The sequence below is a fragment of the Hyalella azteca genome, unplaced genomic scaffold, assembly GCF_000764305.2.
Source record: "Hyalella azteca isolate HAZT.00-mixed unplaced genomic scaffold, Hazt_2.0.2 contig4249, whole genome shotgun sequence".
NCBI classification, from domain to species: Eukaryota; Metazoa; Arthropoda; class Malacostraca; order Amphipoda; family Hyalellidae; genus Hyalella; species Hyalella azteca.
In genome coordinates this window covers 941-15,263 of record NW_025934469.1, presented here as the reverse complement: position 1 = coordinate 15,263, position 14,323 = coordinate 941, and the positions used below count along the sequence as shown (strand labels likewise).

General features: G+C 35.7%; 1 protein-coding gene across 1 annotated transcript; it reads right to left on the bottom strand.

Annotated features, from left to right (window-relative positions):
- Positions 1-5: 5 nt before the first annotated feature.
- LOC108676279 (PAT complex subunit CCDC47-like) lies at positions 6-7,612 on the bottom strand (the record flags this gene model as incomplete). Its single annotated transcript, XM_018164337.2, has 9 exons — positions 7,396-7,612; positions 5,893-6,035; positions 4,984-5,121; positions 4,171-4,345; positions 3,032-3,102; positions 2,083-2,235; positions 577-792; positions 347-541; positions 6-83 (listed from the first exon to the last, which is right to left on the bottom strand). Coding segments are annotated over exons 1-9 (1,299 nt in total), but the record flags the coding sequence as incomplete, so codon positions are not given.
- Between the last annotated feature and the right edge of the window lie 6,711 nt (positions 7,613-14,323).

Sequence of the window (14,323 nt, the reverse complement as noted above, 5' to 3'; positions counted from 1 at the left end):
GCTCGTTCAGCTCGGACGGCGTGCGTTGCCTTCAAAAAAGCTTCCTCGACTCGGCTGCGGTTCTTATCAGCTTTGCTCTTGCTCTGCTCGTCAAATATTATGAATTAATAAGGTGAATTAATTAAATGTTTATCATTAATCATTAATTATATGAATTAATAAGGTGGTAGATCTCTAAAAAATGTTAAAAGTTAGCTTCGAACGATGCGCGTTAAAATTATACCAACTATTACGGTCGTACATCTACTTAAAATATTAAAATTTAACTTTCAACGATGCATTATTATTCACATTGCTCTTTATTTGCCACTAATATCTTAAGAAAACATTGTTATCAATAATCAACCTCTTTGGAGAGTTTGAAGCGACTGAGTTTATCAGCAAGGTAGAGGACGAGATGGAGCAGGGATCTCAGCTGCTCCATGTCATCGGCGCTGATCTTGTCAGTCTTTTTAGGAGAGAATTTGGCGGGGGCGAGAAGCTGGAACGACAGAATTACCACCTTCAGCACAGGCGGCATCTTTGAAGCTGTCGTCAGCGACTGCTGGNTTTTTGATATACTATGGATACTAACGCATCAGGTTGCTGAGGTCCGCTGTACTGGTCACTGATGTGCAGGTAATTAATACGAGCTAAATGTTTGCCCAAGACCGTCACGGTGCGCGGGTCCGTAAGAATCGAATTGCTGGCCTCCGCTATCTCGCTGAGAAGTAGGAACTTGCTGTAGCTGGCACAGCCTCCGTACTGCTTGCTCGGTAAGGTTCCTTTGCGGTCACCCGTGCAGAACGTCGTCTGAAATGAAACTGTAGTTAAGGGGCGGTACTATCGACACTCGATGATCTACACGTAGTGGTCTATATACACGTAGCGAAGTACATGTAGCGGCCTAACTACCTACACCTAGCGGCCGATTTCCTGTCTGTGATTGGAGAGTTTAGCTGGAAAAGCAGTCAATGATTGACTGATGGAGGTAACGAATTCTTGCTGTTGAGGTAACTAGAATCGAATCATTTCCAGCAAGACTGAGGTGTCCCCTCAAGGGAACGCTCTTGATCTCTGCTGCAAACAGGTTGTGCAGAGACATTGATTTCTCCCCGAGAAAATGACGTTGAAACAACGTTTAATCAACATCAATTGCAGGGTAGATAATGTCGCAGACCATGTTTTTGTCAAGCATGTGAGTGAGGCTGAAACGGTAGAGGCATCAGTTGCGCAGGATGGCAAGCCCTACCACGAAGCCAGCCACCTTGAATGGCGCAATAAACCTAACAACTGCTATTGACACGTTGAGTGCGACACGACCTACCACTGGGTTGCCTTGAAAATGGCCAAGTCCGCGGATAAAGAGGTCCACAATTCAATAATCACTGGTGTATTGGTAGGTTGCGGTGCAAAAATTCAAGTTTCCTCTAATACAATAGGGACATACCAACATCATAAACTTTTGCCAGTCAGCGCTATTGAAACGAACTAAATCGTGCAACTTGTCCTAAAAAACCCCATCTGGCAACCCAGGTGGATCGTATGGCACTAGAAGTATTAAGAGCTGCAAACTTTAGTCATCAATTACTGAACACGTGTTCGGTACAATGACATAGACCGCAAATGCAAAAGAGGTCAGTTTGTTGCTATCCAACCAATTAGTATTCGCTTGGATTGCTTGACATCATGCAAAGTTCGGATTAAATCACAACAATTCAATAATAAGATGCCACTTGTGATCAATACAGTTTACATCAGATGTACATGTTAGGATTGCTGTGAAGTTATCAATTCTTGGTGAAATTAAATCAGTAAGAGGAAGAACAGGACGCAAGTCCTGTGCTTTGGCATTGAAGTTCATTAAAATGTTTGTTCTGGTCATTGCAAGTTTTAATTAAACTCCCAGCTAGGAAGTACCATAAATAGCAAGTTTGCTCTGATTATACAAGAAATATGAAATGTGTAAAAATTTGAGACATTTTTTAGAACTATTCATCAGAATGAATACCTGTAAGAAAAAAGCCATTTTTACGGTGGCCACATAGGAGGGCAAACCACCAAACAATATGAGCTCTTCCTAAAATATTGAACAACACTCACAATATCAGTCATGTCTTTGACATATTTGGAAGCCATCTTCTTGGTGGCGAGACACATGACGAAGTTCTCCATGTCGTCCAATCTGATCTTGACGACCACCTCGTCTGTGGACGGCCTGAACATCTGCATTGCCACCGACACCAAGTCTTGACGCTGCAATTGACGAGTTATATTATTATTTCATACATTTTTATTAGTAACCTATAACACATGAGAATGAAATGCATGTTTATCCTAATTTGGGTTTCAGCTTTAGATAAAGTGTTACTTTTTTGAACAATGTTGGATGTGATCTTATCACGAAATTTAGAATTAAGCTTACTTAAAGTTTTACGTACCCAAAATGAAATCTGCTTAAAAATATTGACTGTAAAACACACAAAACTGGTCACCACATGAACAGATGAAAAAATGCTTCGTATATGACTTTCAATTTCAATATTAAATAAAATGACAATGCTGAACTGGAAGCAACTTCTGAGTTTAATAACAAACAAACTCCTCGGCCTAAGATACTATGCAGGTCCGTCAAATAAGTATCAAAATCATATATTAATAAATCAAAATTATTGTCAGCCACCTAAAAAGTGCATACAACTCAAAACGGTCAAAAAATTGAAGTACAGCTAGTTTTTATTAATTTTAAATTAGCATTAACTGTTGTCAACAGACATTTTTAAAATCCAGGCAAAGCTAATAGTGAGCTTTAACCACAAATTAACGAAGAAAAATACATGAAATGTCACGCAATCAATAATTTAATGAAAAGGAAATTTTTTGAGGTTTATTGTCCCTGTTCATTAATTAAAACTTAAGCATTAAACGCGTTTTTTTCAACAAGACTTGCTCAATATGATTAGAGAGCATGTATTGCGAAGAATGTTCATTTAATGAGCTATATGCTCAGTGCTCACCATGAGTCTGTGGATAGACGATGCATTACTCTTACCTTGAGTAGACGCAGCTCGACAGTCATGGAGTGAATACACACTCTACCAGAGCAGTAGAGTGAGTAGTTACCTTGAGTAGACGCAGCTCGACAGTAATGGAGTGAATACACACTCTACCAGAGCAGTAGAGNATTATACATGCTGAACATAAAAATCACATTATACATGCTGAACATAAAAATCACATTATACATGCTGAACATAAAAATCACATTATACATGCTGAACATAAAAATCACATTATACATGCTGAACATAAAAATCACATTATACATGCTGAACATAAAAATCACATTATACATGCTGAACATAAAAATCACATTATACATGCTGAACATAAAAATCACATTATACATGCTGAACATAAAAATCACATTATACATGCTGAACATAAAAATCACATTATACATGCTGAACATAAAAATCACATTATACATGCTGAACATAAAAATCACATTATACATGCTGAACATAAAAATCACATTATACATGCTGAACATAAAAATCACATTATACATGCTGAACATAAAAATCACATTATACATGCTGAACATAAAAATCACATTATACATGCTGAACATAAAAATCACATTATACATGCTGAACATAAAAATCACATTATACATGCTGAACATAAAAATCACATTATACATGCTGAACATAAAAATCACATTATACATGCTGAACATAAAAATCACATTATACATGCTGAACATAAAAATCACATTATACATGCTGAACATAAAAATCACATTATACATGCTGAACATAAAAATCACATTATACATGCTGAACATAAAAATCACATTATACATGCTGAACATAAAAATCACATTATACATGCTGAACATAAAAATCACATTATACATGCTGAACATAAAAATCACATTATACATGCTGAACATAAAAATCACATTATACATGCTGAACATAAAAATCACATTATACATGCTGAACATAAAAATCACATTATACATGCTGAACATAAAAATCACATTATACATGCTGAACATAAAAATCACATTATACATGCTGAACATAAAAATCACATTATACATGCTGAACATAAAAATCACATTATACATGCTGAACATAAAAATCACATACATACTGTACAATGAAGAACAAGTGGGCTCACCAACAAGGGCAAACTGTTGCGTCAGCAGAGTCTTGTTAGCCTCAAACCACGATGTTGCTAGCTTGGCATTTTTGCTTCTGCCAATACTAAAGTTGCCAAAATAAATAAGAAGTCCAAAGAGCAAAATAAGCTCTAAGTAAAAACTGTCCCAGTTGCTCCTCAAGTGCAAAGGAACCTGCAAAAAAAAAAATTACATTCAATTAAAATAAATTGAAATTAAAATGTTTATTAATTTAATTAATAAACATTTTAATAAAATTAATTATCATTAAAAATAACCAGTGATGATCAATATTACCACAGAACATCTTCATCTCTTTATCATATATATTAACCCAATTAAAAATTTTTTTGCATTAATCGCTTTGGAATGCCAGAAATCAAGGACAAATACTGAAGAATATTGGTAATTAGTGATATACACCAGAAAAACTTCCTATATTTTTAACAATTCTGACTGATTGAATAATTCTGATAAGATGTATACACTGCCCATTAAAAATTACTTGCAATACCTAATAAAATAAAGTTAACTACATAAAATCCTGGTTCAGGGGTCGTGTTACCAAAACTTCGTAAGTACGCAAAATTGACTTACGAGTGGCGTTGCTATGACAACGTAATACTAGCGGTGGTATTATAAAAACATTTGCGCGGGAAAAAAATTTAGGCTTTTAGCTAAGACTTGCGTACGAAAGTTTTGATAATGCCAAAATTGTATTTATGTACCACAGAACTTTTTTCTCGTAAGTACAAAAAGTTACAAAGCTTTGATAATCCGGCCCCAGTACAAGAAAATAATTCAGAACTCACATCTGCCACTGTGATTTTTGGTTCACGAATAGGTTCTTTGTGTAGATTGTGTTGTGCTTTGGTGCTGCTGCTGTCACTGTTGTAGCCAATGAACTCCTCGGTGTCAGCCAAGTGGCTGTACTCGTCTGCTTCATCGCCCTATGAATAGCCACTAATTATTAAACTAATAAAACAAACTAATTTTTTAAATAAAAATAAACATGCCCTATCATGTTCAAATTCCGAGATGACAGTTCATTATTAAACTAATAAAACAAACTAATTTTTAAAATAAAATAAACATAGTGCCCTATCATGTTCAAATTCCGAGATGACAGTTCACATATTTGAGATTGATCCATTCTTAATAATTTTCTCAGTTTCAAAATATGATTATATCATTTATATGTAGAAAGTCAGGCTTCGGGGTTTTTAATCTAATCTGATAGATCTTTAATCTGATCTAATAGATTCATTTGAATTAACAAATAAGAATTTATAATATTGTGCTTGCAAATGTAATTCAGATGGGGAATGTGGTATATGTATGAATAGATATCTATCTATTCATCTATCTATTGTCTATTATTGTATTGTAGTGTATCTATTCATACATATACCACATTCCCCATCTGAATTACCTACATTTGCAAGCACAATATTATAAATTTTTATTTGTTAATTCAAATGAATCTTGTCTGCATTACTGGTAGTCATTAATAAGCAAATATTCAAGTGCAATCAACTGACTGCAAATTTCAATTTAGATGCAGAAACTATACCCAATTAAACCATGGATACGTACCAATAACAAGTATGGTATCTAATAAAAACTTTCCTACTCTTTAAAATCAAAATTCTTAGACAATATCCTAAATTCAATTACTAAAATAGAAAATTCTACAATATTTTAATAATTGTAACAGGCACCTCAAGGGGAGCATCTTCTTTCTCTTTAGGAAAGAATTCAGGGGAGATGTTCTCTTCGCCTTCTATCACATCATCAACCACCACACCATCTTCATCAAAATCTTCTTCAGCATTAACCTTCTGACTATTTTCAGCTGTGTCTCCTGCAGGAAAATTATACACAATGATAACAAATCAAGTATTTTTATTCCCACACTTGCACAAACCTGTATAGGTTAACTTATTTAGTGTGCCATACCTGTACTGGTTGTACACACCAGTTTGGAATATTGGGCCGAAGTTTCCTAAAATTGTAGGCATATTTTATTATATAAAGTGATTTTTGCAAATTGCAATTGAAAATAGACCACTTTTCTTCTTGAAAATTGGAAAAATTCAAAAAGAGGCCACAGGAATGGGTGAAATTGGCCAGATTAATGGGCATTTTGTCCAATTTAGGGGTGGCTTGACTGCTTCTACCCTATTGTTAACTCTGGCATATATGCATGCCATACACTGAGAGAAATGGGCGGGTCTGGATGACCCACTTTGATGAGTCAACCGCGTCCGGAAATCGATGCACTTTTTTGACTCACTTTCCCCATTTGTGGGTCATACTGACCCATTAAATTTCAAGCATGACTCACTTGGGGCGTTAAATCACTCTGACGCTCAGATGCTAACTACGTATCCATGCTACGGGCGGCGTCATAAGGGATTTGACGTCACAAGTGAGTCATGCCTGGAATTTAATGGGTCAGTATGACCCACAAATGGGGCAAGTGAGTCAAAAAAGTGCATCGATTTTTGGACGCAGTTGACTCATCAAAGTGGGTCATCCAGACCCGCCCATTTCTCTCAGTGTAGTGATAGTATGGTACTGTAATTAATCTGATTCTAAATACCAAAATAATTTCTGCAATCCAGTAAATTTGATTAGGATATAATGAGCAGTAATTTTGAATAAATAATAACAGAATCACAGAGTAGAATAAAATTCTGAAATAAATTATGCATGCACATAAAGTAAAAATATATAAAAACATTTATGATCAAAGTTTTATTTTCTTTCATATGAAAGTTTACTCATATCTATTCAAAAAATAATGGGCATATTAACATGTTGACTATGATTGCTTCATCTTGTACTATTATTATTTCATTTTTTTGTACGTACTGTTTTTAAACAGGGTTGCCAGATGGACATTTTTTTCTGGACAAATTCCGTGATTTAGTTTTTTTCAATTGCATTGGCCGGCTAAAATTTATGATAGGGAGGGATGCTTCCTAATTAAATTTTAAATACTGCGAAAAGAAAATAACTGGAATTTTTATAGCAGAACCTACAAATAAACTAGTATATATATTGAGTTATTGGCCTTTTTTTCTCCAATTTGGCTGATTTTAGGCAACCTGAATTATGTACCTACCACTACATAAGACATCCTGGTGAAATACATTTCGTGGTACGCATATGTACCACTTTGGAGCTAACATGTTAAATATTAAGAAAAAAGTACTTACCTTCATTATCAAAATCTTCAAAATCATGATCATCTGCTTCATAATTTGGTTGAGGATTAACAGAAATAAAAAATGAAGTAAATAGTGCAAAGCCTAATACTAGACTAAGTATTCTTTGTATACTGCCCATGGCAGCAAAATGAATAAGTGGAAAATTCTACCAGACAGAATTTCTTCACCTGCAAGCAGAAAAAAAAGTTCCTTTACTGGCACAGTGGCACAAGCCTCAGCCCTCTGAGGCATATGTAGCCTAATGTAGGCCTAGTGGCAAAGCAGAGCACTTTTTAGACTCTCCCTCAAGTTCATTTTTGACTCCTATTACCTAACCTAACCTACAAGTAGACCAGGGCCTTTACTTTCAAAAAAAGTTAAGAGATCGTAAGTTCATCAGCCAATCATTGACGGTCTTTCAAGCAAAATCCACCAATCATAGACAAGAAAATAGAGCGTAAGTACTTACGTTCACTCAATCATAGACAAGAAAATAGAGCGTAAGTACTTACGTTCACTTAGCAAATTTTGAAAGTATGGCCTCTGGTCACCTAGAAAGTATCATGGATACCAGCTTTATCATAGCCTACATAAGAAATTGGTTTAAATCTTTAGTAAATGAGAAAATTAAAAATGAACTGATTTTAAAAATCTATGGTTTGTCACTATGATGCCTTTAGTGTGTATTAGGTTCCAATAAATTGAATGTTTTTGGTACAGAGGCATCAAGTGTGCAATACATTGTAAGTAGCTAGCAGCTTAGCTAAATCTTATAAGGCTATAAGTAGTTTTAAACTATTTGACTATTTGTTATACATTGATTACAATATACAATTTAAATGTGTTAGCTAGCTTATACAGGATGGGGCAGAACCGATTGAGCAGTTTTGAGGCGAAATAAGAGTAATGGATGTAACATACCATTTAAAATATGGTACTTATGTTTTGAAAACAATATCAGGAAGATGGTGTCCGTTAGCTGCATCACACTGTTGGAGTCGTTCTCGGAAGTTTTCTATAGCACGTTCACACATACGGCAAGTTATGGCCATAACCTCTGCTGCAATAATCTAACCCCTTAGCTGCAGTACTCCTCCCTCCTCTGAGGATGACTCCAACAGTGTGTTGCAGCTAACAGCCCCCATCTTCCTGATATTGTTTTCAAAACATAAGAATTCTAAATGGTATGCTATGCTTACCTCTAGGAAAATAAACTTTCTTCTTTATGTACCTCCATTAGCCTACTCTTTTATTTTGCCTCAAAACTGCTCAATCAGTTCTGTCCCACCCAGTACATTGAAAGGTTGAGACTGTATTGACCTTTTCTAAGATTTAGGCAATTAGAAAGATTTTTCACCCTAATACGATTATTCTAATTAAAATATTTAATTTCAATCTTTAAATATGTGAATTTAAAACTAGAAACAAAACAATTACAATTATAAAACTACATATAAAATAATTAAATGCAGTGAATGGAAATAAAATGTTTGAATTATGCACATAATTATTTAAAACAGTGTTAGCTTTTCTCTTAAGTCTTGTTTCAAGTCGTTTGAGGTTTGTTTGTTTATCGTTCAGTTTATGTTTAGTATTTGTTTATTGGTATGAAATAAATGGGAACAGTGCATTCAGTCACTCAGTCACTACTAGTCAGTGTGTTTAGAGGGTAGAGTCTGGTAGATTAATAGGACATAAAACTAGTAGATCTATTGATAGTGCTGTGCTTAGTGTGCTATGATGTTATCAGCTACCTATCTCAGCATCTGTTGTGTGACTTCAATGTTAAGAAGATCTGCATTCCTGAAGTGTTTTTGTATACTTAAGCCAGTTAAATAGTCAATATTTAGCTTGTTGTAATATGACACAGCTCGGAATTAGAACACTACTTAATTAGGCTTTTAATTAAGAGCTATTATGCTTTTATTAAGAAAATTTTAATTTTTAGACACAGCTCAGAACGAACTGTGTGCGTCTAATTCCAAGCTGTGTTGGAATTAGTTTTTATGTGTCTAAAACTGTCTCTTAACTGAACTAAAACTTTATCAGCAAATAGAAGTATACTTGAAGGATTCCTAATATATTCACAGACTTATTTAAAAGTCTCAAACCATAATATTCTTTCTACACAAACAGTTTATCACTATTTGGTAGGTAGAGCGTAGAGCAAGGTCTACTATCAACTTTGACACGTTTTTTGATGTTCTCACTCAGACTCACTGGGTGACGCACACTGTCTCTCTTTGGATCTTAACATTCCCACCAGACGGCCCAGACCTAGTGTTTTGGCAATAGTATGACGTCTCTATTTCAACCATCAACAAGTGCATGGAACTAAGACAAAGCTTAATATAAAGGAAAAAGTTGAGAAGTGTCGGGATTAGGTACTCACGATGTCGGAATATACCGCGTTTACCCTAGTAGGCTAAGCTAATTGCAACATAAAAAATAGGCTAACCTTTCAAATAGACAAAAAAATGTCAAATAAATAAAAATAAATCATGAAAAAATAAAAAAAAATTTAATTTTTTTAAAAAATCACCAACCCTACAAAATAAAATCTTATTTGACTGATTTGAGTATAGCCAGTTAGAATGTTGCATTTTCTTAAGGGGGAGGTATACTTTTTGAAAAACTTTTTTGTTTAGGGACAGATCTTTCTGAAACTTCACACATAGATGTAAAACCGAAATACAAGCACATTTTGTTCATGTGATTATTTTGGAAAAATTGATAGAAAACATGAAATTCATAGAAAACAGACAAAAAAAGGGGGTCCTGTAGAAATCAATCTCCTCCTAGGGTTTTCAAGCTACAACATAGTGACGCATATCATTTGATGTGTGAAGACCATACCAATTGAGTAACAAAGCCCAATTCTTTATTTTTGCCTTAGTTTTTTTTCACACGTTTTTAAATTTTTTCTCATTTCCCTCCCACCCTTCCCCCCCATTTTGAATCCAAACTATGCACAAATCTAAAAAAAGGGCTTCGTTACTCAATAGGTATGGTCTTTACAAATTTAATGGTATATGTTTCATCGCTGTAGCTTCAAAACTCTAGGAGGAGATAGGTTTTCCGTGACAAAAAGTTAAACTTTTCAGGACAGCGTGACAAAGTCCCGCATGCCTTGAAATAGTCACTCAATGTAGCATAGATACCAAACTACAGGCTTCTGTAGCTTCCTTCCACTCAAGGATGCTAGCAGTGACTTGCAGTACACCTCTCCGTACGAAGCGAGGAGGGTGACTGAGCCTTGATGCCAAAAACAACCATATATGATATATCTAGTGTTGGCTAGCCAAATTACCTTGTATCTATTTACTGAAGGAACTCCCCCCCACCCCCCTTTAAAGAGCAGTGGTGAAAGTGTAAATTGACGTATAGCCTTACAGGGATCGCATAGGGTATCGTTGGAAAGCTCAGAATGTCAGCTTTAGGATGAGCCTAAGCACGTAACTGCAGCTGTGCAGCACAACTCAAGTAGAAACTATATTTAAAATGCTCAGCAGGCAGCAGCTAATTACCTTGTATCTAATTAGTGAAGGAACTCCATCCACCCGCCCCCCTTTAAAGAGCCGTCATGTACGTATAAATTCACGTACAGGGATTGCAGTAGTATCATTGGATAGGGCAGAATGTCAGCTAATACTCAGCTTTAAGATGATACTAAATACCGTAAAATGGGGTAACTTAGACCGGCGGGGTAACTTAGACCACTTTTCGTTTTTTTAACAAAAACCCCCACAACTCAAAAACTATTTGACATAGAAAAATTTTGTCAATGGGCATTAAAGGCCTAATACTGAGGCTACATAACACAATAGAAAGATTTTTATTTTGCATGTTTAAATTCAAGTTTAATTTAGCTAGTAAAAAAATGGCATCATTTATAAAAAAAAGTGGTCTAAGTTACCCCATTTTACGGTACCAAAAAAGCCAAATCTGAAAAAAAGTATACCTCCCCCTTAATCAAGTAAAGAAGTTAGACTACCTACCTATTTTCTATTGGTCTTTTTTAAGTAAAATCTAATTAATTTCTGGCATTAGGTTGGACTTTGGACGGTCAAATACTGCTAGTGCTAGTAGATTGTAATAAGAATGATAAATTTCAAATTAGGTATTAATACTTTTTTTTAACACTTTCTGCAATACAGTGTGCCTTATATTCCGAGACTCCCATTATTCCCCGTTGGCATCCCTATACTTGGTAATGACATCAATTTCATCAAATGACATCCACGCTGACGCCGGTAACCCGGTAGTTTTATTAATTTCCTCGGCTAGTGCAGTGGGCCTGCCCAGCCTAAAACAAAGTAACGATGACACAATGCGTCAATGCCAATAGTTATATACGGATAAAAATATTTGAAAGCATCACAATTTCAATTATATATTTGACACGTATTATTTCCACATTGAAGGCAAAACAGATAACATTTTTTTTAACCATCGAAATCAAAATTTACATATCGTTAACTCAAAGTTCCAGTGTCATAATTCACATTATCAGGTCAATCACCAATCAGGTCAATCACTTCCAAGCTGCCAAGACAACACCGGCTGCTCAAGGACAGTCAGAGGAGATGGAGGACAAGTAATTAGTAGGAATGATGTCTCCCAGTGAAACTGTCGACCGGCGGTAGAGAACACGGACCAATATCTGCCATACTTAGCGAGAAACCCGCTATGGGCCCATGACCCGCAGTGGGCTCGCTGCCCCATGTTACCCTATTATTTCCACCTTAAAAGCAAAACAGATAACATTTTTTTAACCATCGAAACCAAAATTTACATATCGTTAACTCAAAGTTACAGTGTCATAATTCACATTACACGTGCAGGGAAATTCTACTGATACGCAGATATTGTGACATTGTGTGTTTCCTTATGTTCCCTATGTGTTTATTGTGTGTTTCCCTGTGGATTTACGAACAGTACCTAACTAAATGCCCTATAGTCATGACTAATATTTTATTAGTGGTTTCAATTGTCAATTCAATATCATCATAAATAAGAAAAACGCATGTGCTCTACAGAGTATCGCAATCACATAACTGACATAAGCTAATGCTTTTTATAAAATGACAAAATTCGTTGGACAACATGCATTGCAGTAAATATGCTACGAAAATCCTAAACATATCCATAAATTATAATGATTATATTGGTACATAAAAAGTTGTCCAGCCGTAAAATTGTCCGAGACGTCAAATTAAAGTTCGAATTACGCACCTCAACCGACAAAACAACGTGAGAAGCTGATTACGCGTCGCATGTTCCCTATGTTGACACATGGCTCATAATATCTTGTGATGAGGAATTTTTTAGCGTTTTATTTTGTCAGAATACTATTTCAGCTCCTTCATTGCATCAGACATTAGCTCATCTAAACGTGGACAAATTGGGTGTTGAGGTAACTCTCGCAAATAAAATATTTTCGGAGCAACAAGGAAGTACTTCAATGGGTGTTTTTCGCTGCTGTTTTGCCCCAGGATTGCTGTAATAAGTATCGGCGACAGGCCACATCAGGCCTACGCTTCAGCGCCGAGATCATTATGTTATGTTACAAATCCTGGATGAGGTCGTTTGAGCCACACTGTCACAGTTTTCAATTCCAAGAATTTCGTAGTGTTCAGCGACTGAGTCGACACTTCTCCGGACGAGCCTGCGAACTCGCTTGCGGACTCAAACGCATGAACCGATCATAACTCCTACAATACTGAACGGATTGGAATGTGTGAAGTTATTACCGATACGCAGCGGCAGGATCTATTACAAATTTTTACATTAATTAATTTTCAATTGAAATCAATAAAATTATTCTTTAATCAATCGAGACACTCATAATTTCTTCAATAGTGAACGGATTTGCTTGAATTTTGGAATATAAGTAGTTATTATTAATACGCTGCTGCAGGAATTATTAGAGATCTGTGGTTTAAATCTCGATTCAAAAGATTACTATTTCTTCAGTCATCATTGCAGATTGCCAGTTATATCACCCATTATACCGATTGACAACTTACCTGCATCAACCTAAAACTAAAAGTATATCTACCATCTTGCTATAAACCTATTTCTCTATCGCTTGGTTTTTATGAATTTCGTTTTGTTTATTTTTTTGCTCTATTGAATTCATTTATTCAATCTGTTGGGAAGTTGGACTTAGTTTAAGGGTTACAATTCAAATTAATTCAAATTCAAGCTTTCATGTTGAACATTTATTCATTATTTATTCTAAATCAAATCAACCTATTCAAATTTTTCATTAGTCTTTGCTCAAGAGGAGCGTTTCTTTATTACGTCACCTGCAAAGTTCACTGTTCAAACTTTAGTCTCAAGTCTTTTATCTCAAATTTTTAAACATCAAAACCTTCAACTGTTTGTAAGGATCAAGCCATTTTTTAGTTAACCCTATGGTAATATTTGCATCCGCAGTCATATATATATATAGTCCGTGTTCATTAGCCGGCCATTACTCCATCAGTCACTCTTGCTCAGGCCGCCAGTGCTATAGGTTAGTAACTTAATGTGTTCTCTTGATGAATAATCTTCACTTGTCTGACATGTGATCGTTATGTTCTGTACCTTTGAAACATTTAAGGGGCCATGCTGATCTCTCTTGTGTCTATTCCAGTTCCGGTTGGGGAGACTATCTGGTACACTCGAGTTAAGGGCAAGACTACCCCGGCAGTTTTATCAGTGAGCCTATGAGACGTCAGTCATCTGTGCTTCTACCGTCAGTCGTCTGTACTTCTACCGTCAGTCGTCTGTGCTTCTACCGTCAGTCGTTTTTACTTCTACCGTCAGTCGTCTGTGCTTCTACTGTCAGTCATCTGTGCTTCTACCGTCAGTCGTCTGTGCTTCTGCCGTCAGTCGTCTGTACTTCTACCGTCAGTCGTCTGTGCTTCTACCGTCAGTCGTCTGTGCTTCT